At 45.9% G+C, this 15616-nt stretch overlaps 1 protein-coding gene across 6 annotated transcripts in view; it reads left to right on the top strand.

Annotated features, from left to right (window-relative positions):
- CHRDL1 (chordin like 1) overlaps positions 1-8398 on the top strand; it is a 120414-nt gene extending 112016 nt beyond the window's left edge. For 5 of the 6 annotated variants that reach the window (XM_038588076.1, XM_038588077.1, XM_038588074.1 and 2 more), the window contains exons 10-12: positions 689-856; positions 2883-2972; positions 5986-8398. In XM_038588076.1, the coding sequence (XP_038444004.1) occupies positions 689-856; positions 2883-2972; positions 5986-6116 (389 nt within the window). In that variant the 3' untranslated portion in view covers positions 6117-8398. Of the gene's footprint in view, positions 1-688; positions 857-2882; positions 2973-4086; positions 4134-5985 lie in introns of those variants that run through there. The other variant, XM_038588078.1, reaches the window with a different exon arrangement.
- The last annotated feature ends 7218 nt before the right edge of the window (positions 8399-15616 follow it).

Below are 15616 nucleotides of genomic sequence, written 5' to 3'. Positions count from 1 at the left end.
CCATTCATTTGGCATAGCATACATATGACTAATCTGACATCTAGGTTTTGGCACTGGTGTTGATCTGGTATTATCTTTCCCCTTACAAACAAATCAAAGAGCATTCACAAATGTCAAGCCAATTTGAATAGATCCTTTGGGCAAGTATATGCACATAAATGAGTGTCATAAATGTTTTCTAAGTATACCTAAGTGATGTCAGGGAAGTTAACCAAAGCGCTCTGTCAGCCCATTCCCTGGGTCTCTGTTGGTAACACCGAGCTAAACAGACCATGACCTGGACCCAGCATGGAAAATCCTATATACCCTGAAATGCCTAAGAGATTTGTACCTGGCCACATTCTTCCTCCTCATGAAGGCCTACTCCTCTGTGGCGGGCAGGGGAGCAGCGGCAGGGGATGGATCCAGTATACTTTGTGGGTCAGTGTTCTGCAGAGCTCTGGATTCTGTCACCATATGGCCTTAAATGGAAGGTCATGTGTTCCTTTGTGATTTGGTGGCTGTTACAGGGTGGCCTAAACTGAGCCAAGGAAATATAGGTGGGATTTCTATCCCCGTGAGAATGCTCTTGTTGACTGTCCACGTTTGACAAGTGCCAGGTGTTCCGAACAACGAGATACCTGAATGCAGATGTTTGTTTCTAGTTTTGGAAAGCCATTGTGAACCTCTGCTTGCTTCCTGATTTCAGAAGAACTTCCAGGCCAAAACTTTGACAGCAAGGGCTACTTTTGTGGAGAAGAAACGATGCCTGTGTATGAGTCTGTGTTCATGGAGGATGGGGAGACCACCAGAAAAATAGCCCTGGAGACAGAGAGACCACCTCAGGTAGAGGTCCACGTTTGGACCATTCGAAAAGGTGAGCACGACAATATTAATTTCTTGTCATTTTTTGTAAGGGGTTGGAGGAACAGGAAAAGAGGGGAAGACTTACCTTGATTTTTGCTTCAAACTATTCTTCTGTTTGACTCAGTTCTCCTGATTGCTCAGAGACTAACACATGACTAACACGTTTGTGATTATGACCTTTCGTTTCAACTAGGACCTGTCCAAAAATTAAAGTATCGACCCTTGGGGTTTATTGTCTTTCTCATACCAACAAAGGCTGGAGGAGTCTTCCTCCTCTCGGAGTGCACATCAGAATCTTCTGGGAGAGGTTTTTGTAAATACCAAATGCCTGAGCCCTATCCCCAGAGATGCCAATTGATCAGCCAGGAAGGGGCCTTGGCATAAGCATTTGTTCATAAGGCTCCACAGGTGATTCTAATGTGTAGCTAAGATCACAACCTACCAGACTATAGCCTACCATTCTTTCCGACACGAAGCTCAACCAACACGAAAATTCATTCATGTGGTGCGAGGCTAATCTCTCAAAGCATGCTGTGTTCTCTGGAGTAAGACACATTGAAAACATCATCCCCACCCTCAAAAAGATTTAGAGTCTCACCAAAGGGACAATCCCAGTCTTTATGTCCCTCCAATTCCTTTTCTGCTTACTCAGCTGACTGCCATAGCAAGCTCTTCAAACCATCCCACAGATATGAGGCTAGTGTTGATCTAGTCTGGTCAAGTTTTCTAGAAATCTAAGAGGTAAGATTTCAGTTGGGAAATAAAGCACATCCTTTTTCTCCTGGCTCCTGCATAAGGCTTGAGAGAGCTCAAACTTTACTGTGCTTCGACATCATACAAGGGAGCTGGTTTACAACATGTTCACCTGGCCCCATCCAAGAGCTGTGAATTCAGTAGGCCTTGGGTAGTGCCCCAACATGTCACAAACAGCCAGTGATTCTAATTCAGGTGGCACCTGGACCATACTTTGAACAACAACTGCTCGAGTGTTAGTAGGGCTTCTTTGGCTCCCTTTCCCCAACTTTTCTTACCCAAAAGAGCGAGTTCCTCCACACCCCTTAAAAATATGCTTTAATGCACCTATGTTTCTCATCCGTGTTTATTTTTGCTCTATACCTAGGAATGTTGGTTTTCTGTCTCTGATTCCCTAGCTCCTCTGTAACTGGTCACCTAGGACTAAGCCCTCTTCTTTTGGCTTCCCTAGCAATGGACCTGGTATTTTTTGCTCCACATCGCTCACCCCCTTGAAGCATGCGGGTGTCTTTCAGCTTGCTAGCATAGCATCTATATGACCTCTTGTTCAGTGCTTGGCTAGCAGAGAAAAATCCAGGCTTCAGTTATGTTGCCCTCTCTAGACATGAGGATGAAGTAGGCTGGTAGCTTGTTGCTCCTTAACTGCAAGGCCATTTTTCCAGCTTGTGTGTTACGCCGATAAAAGCTTTTCAGGCAAAGTTGAGACCGGGTGCCCCCCCCCCTTATTTTAACTTTCCCCATTTTCTGTAAGGGAACACTGAAGGAGCTGTGAATATTTCCCAAAGGGAAATACGCTTTTCAGTGAATTTGGGAACAGGGATGGCTTCTCCATTTACACAAACAACCTGTCTGCAGTTCCACTGCTGGCTCTCACTGCTGGCCAGAAGGGCAGCCCAGTGGTTGGCAAGAACATCATCTACCTAGACTTGGGGTGAGGGCAGAATTTCCAGTCCTGCCTTTGGCTCTAGAAGCTCCCACCAGCACCCATGCTCGATTCTGTGTGGCTCTCCCCAGGAGGGGGATCCCATGGTCAGCAACACTATCTTCCATATCTCTATCCTCCGGAGAACCAGAGGGGGAGGCCAATGAGCCAAGGAAACAGATGGAGTCAATTATAACCCTGAAGTCATCCAAGTTCCTGGTTAAGCACATTACACAGCCTAGCTCGATGCTCCTAAGCCCCTGTAATGAGATGATATGCTCAACCCAAGCAGAAAAAGGGGTGGTGGTGGTTCCAGTTAGAGAGGGCCTGACCACCTGCCGCACTTTTCACTTGGCCCCAGGCATCCTCCAGCACTTCCATATTGAGAAGATCTCCAAAAGGATGTTTGAGGAACTCCATCACTTCAAGCTGGTGACCAGAACAACCCTGAGTAAGTGGTACCTGCCTTTCTTTACTCCTCCCCAGAAAACGCCTCCAGCCTTCGATGTAGCGTAGCCCTAAAGAAAGTCCCTTTGCCTTGTCCATTAATTTTCTTTCTCTTCTCTGGAGGACCCTAGCAGCAGAGGGGGTGTCTGAACGTGAACTGAAAAGCTTAGACCTGGGGAATACAAATCCAGATGCAGTCTGAGCATAAGCTACCTTGAGTCAAGGTTCCCCTGATTATCTTTAATGAAAATTGCTAACCCTAGAGTCTCAAAAAGATCAGAGAAAGTTCACAGGATTCCTGGGTTGGTAACATTTGTAGAGACTTCACATCCAGAAGGCTACATCCTTCTGTGGTGGGGATAAGAGACAGAGAGAAATTGAACGCATCCCAATTTGTCAAAGCTCTGGTCGACTCTTTGGAACTGCCTCCTGAGCGGTCATGTTTCTCTAAAAGCATCTGGCCACTCAAGCATACATGCAGGGCTCCCTCTTTCTACACAGGATGCAGCCTAAGGACTAGATACTTCTAGGCCCTGGGGGGTGGGGAGCACTTGTGAAGGAATACAAGGCCCAGAATTTCTATCCACAGGGATTGCCAGTGGGCAAGAAAGAACACGAAGATGCCTTCTCTATGAATCAATCTAGGTCTGAAGAGTTAAATACCTAAGCACTCAGAGGAAATCTGCAAGGAACAATGAGATGAGAGCCAGGTGGGCTTAGGCAAGGAAGGCTTCCTGGAGGAGGTATATTTTGAAAGACCAGGGTGTGATGGGGCAACAGGTCAGGGCATCCATTCAGGAAGAGGGAGCAACTTAACTCAGGAGCAAACAAATGTGTGAGTGGGTGGCCCTGGAAGAAACTGGAGAGACGTTCATGTAGAAGGCAGGTGGCATTGATAGTTGCTACAGACTTACAAATGGCCTCATAATACGAAAATGGTGCTTTGGAAAGATGTCTCTTGGCTATCAGATAGATTTAATACAAATTTACTTTGGTGAAGCCATATTCCAAAGAGCCCAGTATGCCATGCTGAGAAGTTCAGCTTGCTTTCCAGACCAGAGAACCCCAAGGGAGTGTTTTAAGCAAGTGCACGATGCATGCAGATCTGTTTTTTTTAGAAAGGAGTCCCGCTGTGCAGAGTGAAAAGTGAACTCCCATGGTGAGTAGCTGGTGGTACTCTGAATTAGGAAGCTCTTATACCATTAAAAAGGAAAAAAAAAAAGCTCTTAACACTGTATTAGGTCAGTGAGACAGGGAACAGAGGTCACTATGAGGGACAACTCTGGGGTTAAATCATCAGGATCATTACAAAGAGAGAAAGGAGTTTGGAATGACTCCAGGAGTAACAACTTTATAGACCTGGTGAATAGTGGTAATTAGCTAATGGGAAACTGGAGAATAAGCAGGTACTGGTGGGGGGGGGAAATGCATTTCACTCAGAACATGTTTAGATGAAGATACTTAAAGGCCATCTGAGCAGAATTTATCCTATGGGCAGCTGAAAATAGGGTTGATGAGGTCACTTGTTTATTCTGTAGGGGACAGGAGACCATAAACTGAATGGGAGGAGAATTCAAATGAGGTGGGGGTGGGGGTTGGGAGTCCTTACATGTGAGTAAGGAATAAAGGGGGCAGAATCTAGGATTTGGTACCAATGATGTGACTTTTGAAATTACCAAGTAATTTCACAGAACACGTTTTTGTTTGTCCCATGAGCAAGGCACTGTGCTGGGCACCAGGAGGGCAGGCGGCTCAAAAGATGATTGAAATAAATTCTTTGTCCATAATAGAATTTGGGGTATATAACAAATGTAGATGGCATGTACCTCCACCTGTGTGCAGCTGAAGGAAGTGGGGAATGAGATGATCCTGTGGGGTCACCTAGGGACAAAGCAAAATAAGCCTGATCCTTCCTCCCATGTAGCTATCAGATCCTGACACACAGCAGGGCTTCCGTGGAAGCCAGTGCCTTGCTCAACTCTTCTTTCCTGTTGAGTTGGAGAGAACAGAGAAAAGTGAAGGATCCCAGGAAGAAGGGAAGGAGCAGAGGAATTGAGTCTGTAAGGGAAGAGGGTCATGATCTCCTGTGGCCTGGGAAAGAAAAGAGGTTCGAAATAGGTTCTGGATTAAGAGGAGCTCGCTGACCTTGGACCAGGAGCTCCCCAGCTTGTAACACCATGAGAGCAGGAATAAAAAGACCACAGAGGATATCCAGGGTGGGCAGTTTGTTACAAAGATTATTTGCCGTGGCAAGATGACAGCAGGACAAAGGAAGACCTTGCCACCCAAGGATCAGGAAAGTCAGAAAAGGGATGGTCCAGAAGAGAGAGGATCTAGAGTAGTTTCCAATGCTCAGCACAGGGTGTGTACTCCAAAATGTTTGCTCAACTAGCATGACGGAATGGGGAAGAGGCAAGTTGGTAAGGACATGCTGGATGCATAGACATGTCCATGGAGGAAGAGGAGAAAACAGGGAATGGAAGAGAGAGCCACTGAGGGGAAGAGTGAAGTGAGAGGTGCAAAAGGGGTTGGTAAAGACAGCATCTGAGCATGGAAGAAAACAGGTGGACAGTTTTTAGCCAGGGGTGGCACAAATAGAGAAAAGAGTGGTAAATAATCAGGTCCCCTAAACTAGTATCTGGCCCCGAAAAAGTAAGCAGAGCCTCAGTAACACGCAGGTACTGCTTTATTTGACCTGAGGCCAAATCAGCCACCTAAATAGCTAATGACCTGATAGAGGAGCATTTTGCAAATGCTAAACATACTGGAAAAATTCCAAGAATACTACTTCGGTTCAACTTGTGAGGCAGTTATGTATTATTCGTGGCGTTCTTAAAAATACTGAGTGTTGAACACTCCTCGGCCCGTTGTCCGTATCTGTTCCCCAAAAAGTGTTTTGGGGGCTGTTCTGCTTGAAACCACATGGCATTTGTAAGGATGGGGTAGATTGGTTACACTCCTCATTGGCTCTGCTCTCTCCTCTTTCATCTCTGGGCTGCTTTGTGTTTGCTTTGTAGGCCAGTGGAAGATATTCACCGAAGGAGAAGCTCAGATCAGCCAGATGTGTTCAAGTCGTGTGTGCAGAACAGAGCTTGAAGATTTGGTCAAGGTTTTGTACCTGGAGAGGTCTGAAAAGGGCCACTGTTAAACGAGACAGATGGTGTTGGAGAGGGTGAAGCAAGAAAACTGAAGCTGCAGCTGGACTGCGGGCTTATTTTGCTTAAGTCACCAGTGCCCTAAAACCCCAAATTCAAATGCAGTTCATTATCCACGCCATGCACAGTATAACTTGCTCCTTTATGTGGAGTGGTGTGTCAGTCCTTAAACATCTCCTCCAAAGAGACTAGAAGAGTCTCGAATTATTTGTGGGAGGAAGCAGGATAGAACACCACAGCACTGCTCTAGTTTCTGGGAGAATCACATTTCTTTACAGGTTAAAGAGTAAACAAAACCCTAGGGTTTCTATCTAGAAAGTCACTCCAGTGAAAGAAAAAGACAAGAATTTGCTTAGCAGGATTTGTGTAGTACAGAGAAAATATGTGTATGAAATTATACTCTTCGACTTTTAGGATGTCTTGTGTTTTTAAGAAAAAATTAATTCCCCCTCCACATCCACCCAGAGACGCATGCATATGCACACACTCACGCACACATGCGTGCACACACACACACATACACCAGACACTAAACTGCAACCTTCCTTCTGAGGCAAAGCCAGCACAGGCTCTCCCCTCCTTGCCTGGCTCCCAGGTAGCTTGGAAGTTGTGGGTACCCAGGAGGAGAAAGAAGGAATTGTGAGCAAAAGGCTCTGCCCTTGGGTCAGTGGTGTGGTTGCCACCGTCACCAACTATGGTGGCAAGGTGAAGAATAAGAACACCGTCTCGTGGCCACATTCACTTTGAAGCTCTAAATAACTTTTCCCTAGTGCTACACTTCTCTTTTTTCCCTGAGCCCGTGAGGCCCCCATAAAGAAGTTAGAACTGGGATAGAATCTTCTGAAACTGAGTCCACACAAGACAAAATAAATGTTGAAGAAAATGGTGGCTCAGGGTCCACAAGGCAACATTCTGTGTTTTCAAGTCCATAGAAATCACCGACGAATAGCTCAATATTCATTCATTTTCTTGATGCCAGAATCTGTAGTCCAAAACTTTAGGTTAAACGATTACATTCTAGAAGCTCCTTAAAAGGGCAGGGTTCCTTCTTCTCCAGTTACAGGAGTTCATTTTGACTTTGCAAAAGGGCTCAGTCCCCCACAAGCTTCTGATTATTGGCTCTTCAGTTAGAAGAGTTATTGCTCATTAGGGGAGGTGGACATTCTGGTTAGGATCTTTGTTCTAAGCTTTGCTGCCATTCTCATCTCATCCACCAAGCAGGGGTTTGAATCATGAATCCTAGAGAAGGCTGCTCCAAAAATGTCAATTTGCAGCTGGATACCAGAGTGGAACTTATCCATTCTGAGGCCTGGCTTTTAGAAATCATTTTTGTGGCAAAACTCTAAATTCTCCACCTGGCTCTCAAGTGGGCCTTCTAGATTCATCCCTTCTGAGAGGCATGAATGAACTCTAATGAGTACTCAGAAGTATTAAGGAGGCAGACATCCCATATTCCCACTCCATGACTGCAGGAAAGAGGAACAGTGTTTTCCTTACAGTAGCTGACACCAAGAGGGAAAAATGCAGAGGTCTTTATGGCCACCTGGCATAAAGGAATCTGTTCTCATAAGAGACGGGGGTGCCTCATGGCCAGGCCTTCAAGAGACAAGTCTCTTACCAACCCTTCCTACATAGTCTCTGTGGGAAAGGGAGGGAGGACACCCAGGGCTGAGAGGCCACAGAGCTTTATTGCAGAGGCTGCTTAGTAGCTGCTGCCTCCCTCCCAGAGGTGGCAGTATTTCCATAGTGTGGAAACAAGTGACTGGATCCTGAAGCAAAGTGGTGATTTCCCCTTCTGGATGACTCACCCCAAAGCCTTCCCACCCAGGTGTTCTCTGAAATCTCAACCATAAGGGAACACCCAGAGAGCTTCCCTAGATAGACTTCTGCCCCCAGGGGCTGGAACACACCTTTACAAAGTACTGTGGGAAGCAGGAGCTGGGGAGCTGTGCTAGGCCAATGGAGAAACCTTTCAGCGTTTGGTGTAGGCAGTAGGACAGTAGAGAGAAGAGGCCGAGCCACCTGTAGCTAGGAAAGGAATGGATGTGGTTCTTCTTGTATTTATTTGTATCATAAACACTTGGAACAACAAAGACCATAAGCACCATTTAGCAGTCGTAGCCATTTTCTAGTTAACTCGTGTAAACCAGAGTAACGTAACAGTATTAGCCTTTCGCTCTTCTCACAGGACAGGTACCTAAATAGGGTACTTATTTATGTAGTCGCTGTATTTCTGGATTTTTAAATTAATAAAAAAGTTAATTTTGAAAAATCATCTGCAGGAATGCCATGTGAGTGATTGTCTCTCTGGCTTGGTATTGACCTTGGACTGGGTAGCGAGTGATGGGTGGGCCTGTTTTGCATGCAGCTCGACACCCTCTCTCTCCCACTGTAGCATCCTCTGGTAAGAGTGGGGACTCTGGGGTCAGCACGCCAGCAGTTTTAATCCCAGCTCTGGGGGTGCCTGGGTGGCTTAGTGGCTCAGATCCTGGGATCGAGTCCCGAATCAGGCTCCCCCCGGGGAGCCCGTTTCTCCCTGTACCTATGTCTCTGCCTTTCTCTATTTGTCTCTCATGGATAAATAAAATCTTTTTAAAAAATTAAAAATCTCAACTTTGTGCTTCCCAGCCATGTCAGTCTCCCCATCTATAAAATGGGGATAATTATGGTACTATCTTTCGCCTGCAATTGCACGGTGAGGCTTAGTTTAGCCAGTGCACATCCAGTGAGTAGCCTATGTTCATTTATGACCGTGGATGAGTTCAAGAAGGGCATGGCATTGAAAATGGCCATTGATTTCTGGCATCCCCTTTAGGCAAAGACATTTAAGGGACTGGGGACAGTAAGCCACTGACTTGGGTTTCAGGAGGGCCTCAGTTTCAGTCTGCTGCTCCGTAGCAGAATTGTATAGGGAGCAGGTTAAGAGTTTTGCCATCTATGTTGATCCAAAATAAGTTCCCTCAAACCCCTAATACCGGTTATATGTGTGCTATCACAGAAACCAAGAGCACTAAAATGTCAGATAATGGGACAGAAAAGTGTACACTGGTGTGAGCCAATACAGAAGTCACTGGTGGTGACATGTTGGGGGACTGATGGGGGCAGAAGCCAGAAGTGAGTGGGGAGATGAGGAATTGGAGACAGAAGTTAGAGCCACTCTTTGGAGAAGCTTCATTACAGAGAGTAGAGAGATTACATGGAAGAAGTAGCTGGAGGATTATGGGGTCAAAGGAAAGTTTTTGGGTTTTCTTTTTAGTTTTTATTTTATTTTAAAGATTGTATTTATTTATTCATGAGAGACAGAGACAGACAGAGAGAGAGAGAGAGAGAGAGAGAGAGAGAGAGAGGCAGAGACACAGGCAGAGGAGAAGCAGGCTCCATGCAGGTCCCCGATGTGGGACTCGATCCCAAACCCTGGGATCACTCCCTGAGTCAAAGGCAGACACTCAACCGCTGAGCCATCCAGGCCTCTCTCGTTTTTGTTTTATTTATTTTTTTTTTTTAAATTTTTTTTTTAAATTTTTATTTATTTATGATAGTCACAGAGAGAGAGAGAGAGGCAGAGACACAGGCAGAGGGAGAAGCAGGCTCCATGCACTGGGAGCCCGACATGGGATTCGATCCCGGGTCTCCAGGATCGTGCCCCGGGCCAAAGGCAGGCGCCAAACCGCTGCGCCACCCAGGGATCCCTCGTTTTTGTTTTAAAGACTTATGTATTTATTTCAGAGAAAGGGAGGGACTGTGCGTGTGTGCAAGCAGGGGGAGGGGCAGAGAAAGGGGATAAGCAGACTCGCCCCTGAGCAGGGACCCCAAGGCGGGGCTGTATCCCACAACCCTGAGATCAGGACCTGAGTGGAAACCAAGAGTCAGATGCTTAACCGACTGAGCCACCCAGGCACCCCTAGAAAGTTTTTGTTTTAAATATGGGAGATACTTGGCCATGTCTGAGCACTGAAGGGTGGGACCCTATAGAAAGAGAAAGATGAAAGGTAACAGGGAAAGGAGTATACCCTGGTGTGGGAGGTACATGAGAAGCCATTTCCCCGTGCTGAGCCTCGAAGCCCCCAATTCTTGACCTACAACCTGGACTGAATTTTGGCCGCTGGTTGCCAACCCCTTACTGTGCATTAGCTGTTATCCTTCATCTCTGTTAGCTTGTCCTGCCCCACCCTTATACCCAGCAGAGTTTCTTCTAGAATGAAAGGCTCTAGATTCCACCATTACCTGACCTCCAGTGGGATAACCACATGGAACTCAGACCAGACACTCTGGCTCCCTCTGGCACGCTGCTCTCTATCCATTATCACCCACATTCCAAATTTCACTGAGCCCTAGCAATTTGGTCTCCTAGATGTGGCCCATGTTTGCTGCTGTTTGCACATCTCTCCTTCTGTAGGATCTTTTTCTTTGTAGTCTCCACTTCCAGGTGATTCCCAGGAAGTCCCAAAGGTCATCTCATGTAGGCTCAAGGACCAGTCCTGCCTACGACCACGTGGTACCCACCCTTTCCATTCCCTTCTTCCTCTGGCCTCCCTCTGTGATGGGCACTGCTGAAGTACATGGCCACCAAATGCTTCCATCACCACCCATCTTCTGACACTCACCACCATTGCCCGCTGTGACATGGCAGGCAGGGGCTCCTTCTGCAGGCCCAGATTTGCCAGCATGGTGGTGGCGCTCTGGGATCCTCAGTCATCTTCCCTGGTGGCACCTTATCCTGTGTGCCAGTGGAGAGAATGCCTCCTTCCCTACCTGTGTTTTGTTTTGTTTTAAGATTTTATTTATTTATTCATGAAACACACACACTCACACACTCACAGAGGCAAAGACACAGGCAGAGGGAGAAGCAGTTCTATGCAGGGAACCTGATGTGAGACTCGATCCCGGGACTCCAGGATCATGCCCTGGGTCGAAGGCAGGTGCTAAACTGCTGAGCCACCCAGGGATCCCCCCTACCTGTGTTGTTAATACTTTGCCACCTTACGTGAAACCAATTTAACATATAGCTATTGGTGGTGTATTACGTGGACCAAGGCAGAGGTCTTCTTGTGTCTCAGAGTCTCCTGGACTTCTGTATGGAAACAAATCCTTCATGCTCCACTTCCAGCCCTTTTGACCAGAGTGCAGAGACTGTGCTGAGTATAAGCCTCCAAGACAGACAGACATTCCGGTCTGTCCTCCTAATCCCTCTTCCTTATGATTCACATGTTCAGCCTCTTTCCCCCACTGACTCCCTCAGGGGATCAGTCATGCAGATTGACTTTAGGAGGCCCACACCACCAGTCAGCCAAACAAGCTCAGATTCCTCTGAAATAACTATGTGGGAGACATGAGTCCCTAAATGCAGAGCTCCAGCTCCAGTACATGGTCTCCCAAATATTTCATACACATTTACAAAGTTGTGCCTTTGTATATGCTCTTCCCATGGGATAGAATGTTTCTTCCCTCTCCTTCACCCAGCAAACTCCTATTTATCCTTCAAGGCCCAGTGGAAATGTCACCTCCTCTGTGGAACCTTACCTGCTCCCTTCCTAATTGACTACCATTTATCCTTTCTCCTTATGTACTATATCCTCCCACCATGCCAACTCCATTCTCTTGGAACTTATTGTGTAGAACAAAGTCCTTAGTACTAGGAAGTACTAAGAACAACTTAATACTTAGAAGTCCTTAATACTTATGTGCCTTTGCACACAGCTCCCTTTGCCTGAAATATTCATCCCCTGGTGTCTCTACTTAACACCTACTCATCTTTTAAAACTCATGTTGCTCATCTCCGACCTTGTCCACCTCTTTCAGGCATGGTTATTAGTTCCATCCCCCGTGCTCCTAAACAACCAAAGCACTTAGCTCATGCCAGTCTCTGTAGTACAATCTAATGACATGCATGTTTTCTTGGCTAATCCTCAACCACAGCCCTGTGTGGTAGGTCCCATTACTAGCCCTATTTTAGAGATGAGGACATTGAAAGCATTCACATTATATGCCATTACAGTGGACCCTTGAATATGTTGGGGGTTACAGGTTTCAGCCCCCCACCATGGTAAAAAATTTGCATATAATTTTTGACTCCCCGCAAACTTAACTACTAACAGACTACTATTGACCAGAAGCCTTGCCGATAACATAGAGTTGATTAACTAATATTTTGTATGTTATATGTAGCAGATACTGGATTCTTACAATAAAGTTAAAGAAAAGGAAATATTATTAAGAAATGCACAAGGAAGAGAAAATACATTTACAGTACTGTACTGTGCAAAATTTTCATGTTTAAGTCGACCTGCCCAATTCAAACCTGTATTCTTTGAGGGTCAATCATGTGCATAAAAATGACATATTTGCCCAGCCCCAGTCTCCATGATTAGACTGGAGGGTTCTGATAGGGCAGAGACCTACTGGCCAGCCCTTTAGGCATTCAATAAATATTTGCCAAGTGCATGGTCAATCTAATAAGATTCTTTCTCTGCTTGAGAAAGAAAGCAGTCTAGAGATTACTATATCCAGGGGCTATGCAGCCCTTAGAACAGCTTTTCTGTCAACCTCTCTTAGGAAAAACTAATAAAATCCTGGTTAACAAATAGAAATGAAAAAGTGCTTGTTTGTCTCACAAAATGATTTACCATAAGGCGTCTTCTAAAATAACTCACAGATACCAGATTTACGTAGCGACTTTCTTTTGCAATGCTTAAAGCAAGATGTCCACATTTGTGGCATAGGCCTCACAGCTGTGAAGGATTCTTGGTAAGACTTCAATATCGTGTATGACAAGTAGTAGCTATATTTCTGTATAGACTATCTGTGTTGTAGTATTTGGAATAGCTGTAGTGCATATTACAATACTTACATCTCTATCCGTGTGCATGTGTGAGCATGTGTGTGTGTGAATAATTAGACTCTGACATGGTGTGTTGTTGTGCCCAAGATTGCGAATCCCAGAAACCACCAAGGAGCCGACACCAATGCAAGCACACGAGGATTTACTAGCAAGCTCGAGCTTGGGCTCAAGTATACTCCATACAGCGGAGCAGGGACTTGGACCCCGAAGTGGGTTACAGCTGTTTTTTTTTTTTTTTTTTTTTTTTTTTTTTTTTTTATAGGCTGGTCTAGGGGATTTTCAGAAGGGGTGGAGGAATTTCTCAAGTTCTGTTTACATTCTGATGTGGGGCTTTCAAGGGCATTGCACTCTGTTCTCATTCTAATATGGGACTTTCTACCACGGGCGTGGGCTCTGTTGTCTTTCTGATATGGGATTCTCTGCCGAGGGCAATTCTGAGTTCTGTTGTCTTTCTGATATGGGATTACCTACCGAGGACATTGAGGACATTCTGCAGTTTTTCCCATAAAGTTCAGCTCTTATTCACAGGGGCCTAAGATGGCTGTGCTTGTGCTAATGCTAAACTTGAGGTGAATGGCTTTGGTTTTTCTCGGCCTCCACAGTGTATGGAGCTTTCACAAAATGGACAAAATACAAGATACCCAAAGCCTGGTTTCAAGTTAACATAGACAGGAGTTCTGAGCTGCCTCCAAGTACAAGCAGTCTTCAATCTGGGAGTGAAGTGTTGGCCTGCAAATTAGAATCCAGCATGCATTTTCTTATAGAAACATCATTTTAGGGACACCTGGGTGGCTCAGTGGTTGAGTGTCTGCCTTTGGCTCGGGTCATGATCTCGGGGTCCTGTGATTGAGTCCTGCATCAGGCTCCCTGTGAGGAGACTGCTTCTCCCTCTGCCTATGTCTCTGCCTATGTCTCTGCCTCTCTCTCTCTGTCGCTTATGAATAAATAAAATCTTTAAAAAATATCATTTTATTTGGTGCTTGAATTCCTGGGCCAGTCCCCACAAGCCTCTTGAATCCTGAACATAACCAAGTAATAATATATATATATATATATATATATATATATATATATATATATATATATGTATATAGTCCCTGCTTAAGCTCAGTCCCAGGGGCAAGGGTGGGTGGTGAGGAGAGAAGAGTGAGCAGAAAGTTTCACCTTTCTGGGCGGGGCGGCTGAGAGGTGGGTGAAGAGCAGGCTGTAGGCAAAATGGCAAAGGCAGCGTTTGTACTTGACAGCCTCCTGTTTGATCACGCACGCTGCTGTCCACTGCTGCCACTCCACCCTTCGCACTCGGTTGTCCCAGACCTAGTCCTGCCTGGCCTGGATGACGGATGACCACAGGTGGCAGGCTCCACGGTTAGGGACCTCACGGGACACTCAGAGCCTGAGTCCCGCCCCCCCACTCAGGGCTGCTGTCTGGGCCTTAGAGAGGAAACGCATTTAGTGAAGTGAGTGAGAGATAACCCTCAGATCCTTTTTCACCTTGAAAGACTTCATTACTCTTGATTACTCTCACAATGAATTCCCCAATTACAAAATTACAGGCAGAGGGCTGGAGGGAGTGAAAACCTTCTGGGAATGGAGACAATAGGAGGGAGGTGTGTGTGTGTGTGTGTGTGTGTGTATGTTGGGGTGGGGGGCTGGGGGTAAAGTTTAATATGGGGGGGCAGGGGAAGTAGGCAGCATCAAGTAAGGAAGCCATGCTCACCTTTCCATCTGAGTCTCTGCTGATCCACCTCTACCCTTTGGAAAGATCCTTTACACTATTCCTCTTTTCCAGCCTTCTTCTTTTACTTCTTTTAGTAGTAGTAGTAGTAGCAGTAGTAGTAGTAGTTTCAGCGGTAGGATTTAGTGATTCATCAGTTGCATATAACACCCAGTGCTCATCCCATCAAATGCCCTCCTTAATGCCCATCACCCAGTTACCCAACCCCCCCTCCCCTCCAGCTACTCTCAATTTGTTTCCGAGAATTAAGAGGCTCTTATGGTTTGTCTCCCTCTCTACTTTCATCTCCCTTTATTTCTGAACCTGCTACTTCTTTAAAATGCCCAGATTTGGGTTTGTTTATGGTGGGAAATAGCAACTTGAGAGGGTGCAGTGTGTGGAGGCCTGATGAGGAGGGAGGGGCTGCTCCTCTACTAGCTTTGTTGACAACTGTCTGCGCTGTGTGGGCTGTCTAGCAGCACTCAGAAGGCTGTGGCCATGTGCTAGCCCTAGGAGGGGGCGCTTAGAAGTGAATCCTGAAATTCAGGAATGTATCCATGGAGAGAGATGGCTTCATCAGGAGGGAGTCTCAGAAAAAGAAAACACTGCACAAGGGCTCTAACCATTTTCAATCTGGTTGTCAAGATATTCACCTTTGTTCAAAGTATTACTGCAATTTATAATAAAATCACATAAGAAGTTTGGAGTCAGGGCACCTGGGTGGCTCAGTGGTTGAGCCTCTGCCTTTGGCTCAGGTCATGATCCTGGTGTCCGGGATTGAGTCCTGTATCGTGCTTCCTGCAGGGAACCTGCTTCTCCCTCTGCCTATGCCTCTGCCTCTTCTGTGTCTCTCTTGTGAATGATAAATAAAATCTTAGAAGAAGAAGAAGAAGAAGAAGAAGAAGAAGAAGAAGAAGAAGAAGAAGAAGAAGAAAAAAAAG

Source organism: Canis lupus, chromosome X (genome assembly GCF_011100685.1).
Source record: "Canis lupus familiaris isolate Mischka breed German Shepherd chromosome X, alternate assembly UU_Cfam_GSD_1.0, whole genome shotgun sequence".
Lineage (NCBI taxonomy): Eukaryota > Metazoa > Chordata > Mammalia > Carnivora > Canidae > Canis > Canis lupus.
The sequence above is the reverse complement of the archived record's forward strand: the minus strand, read 5'-3'. Positions and strand labels throughout refer to the sequence as shown.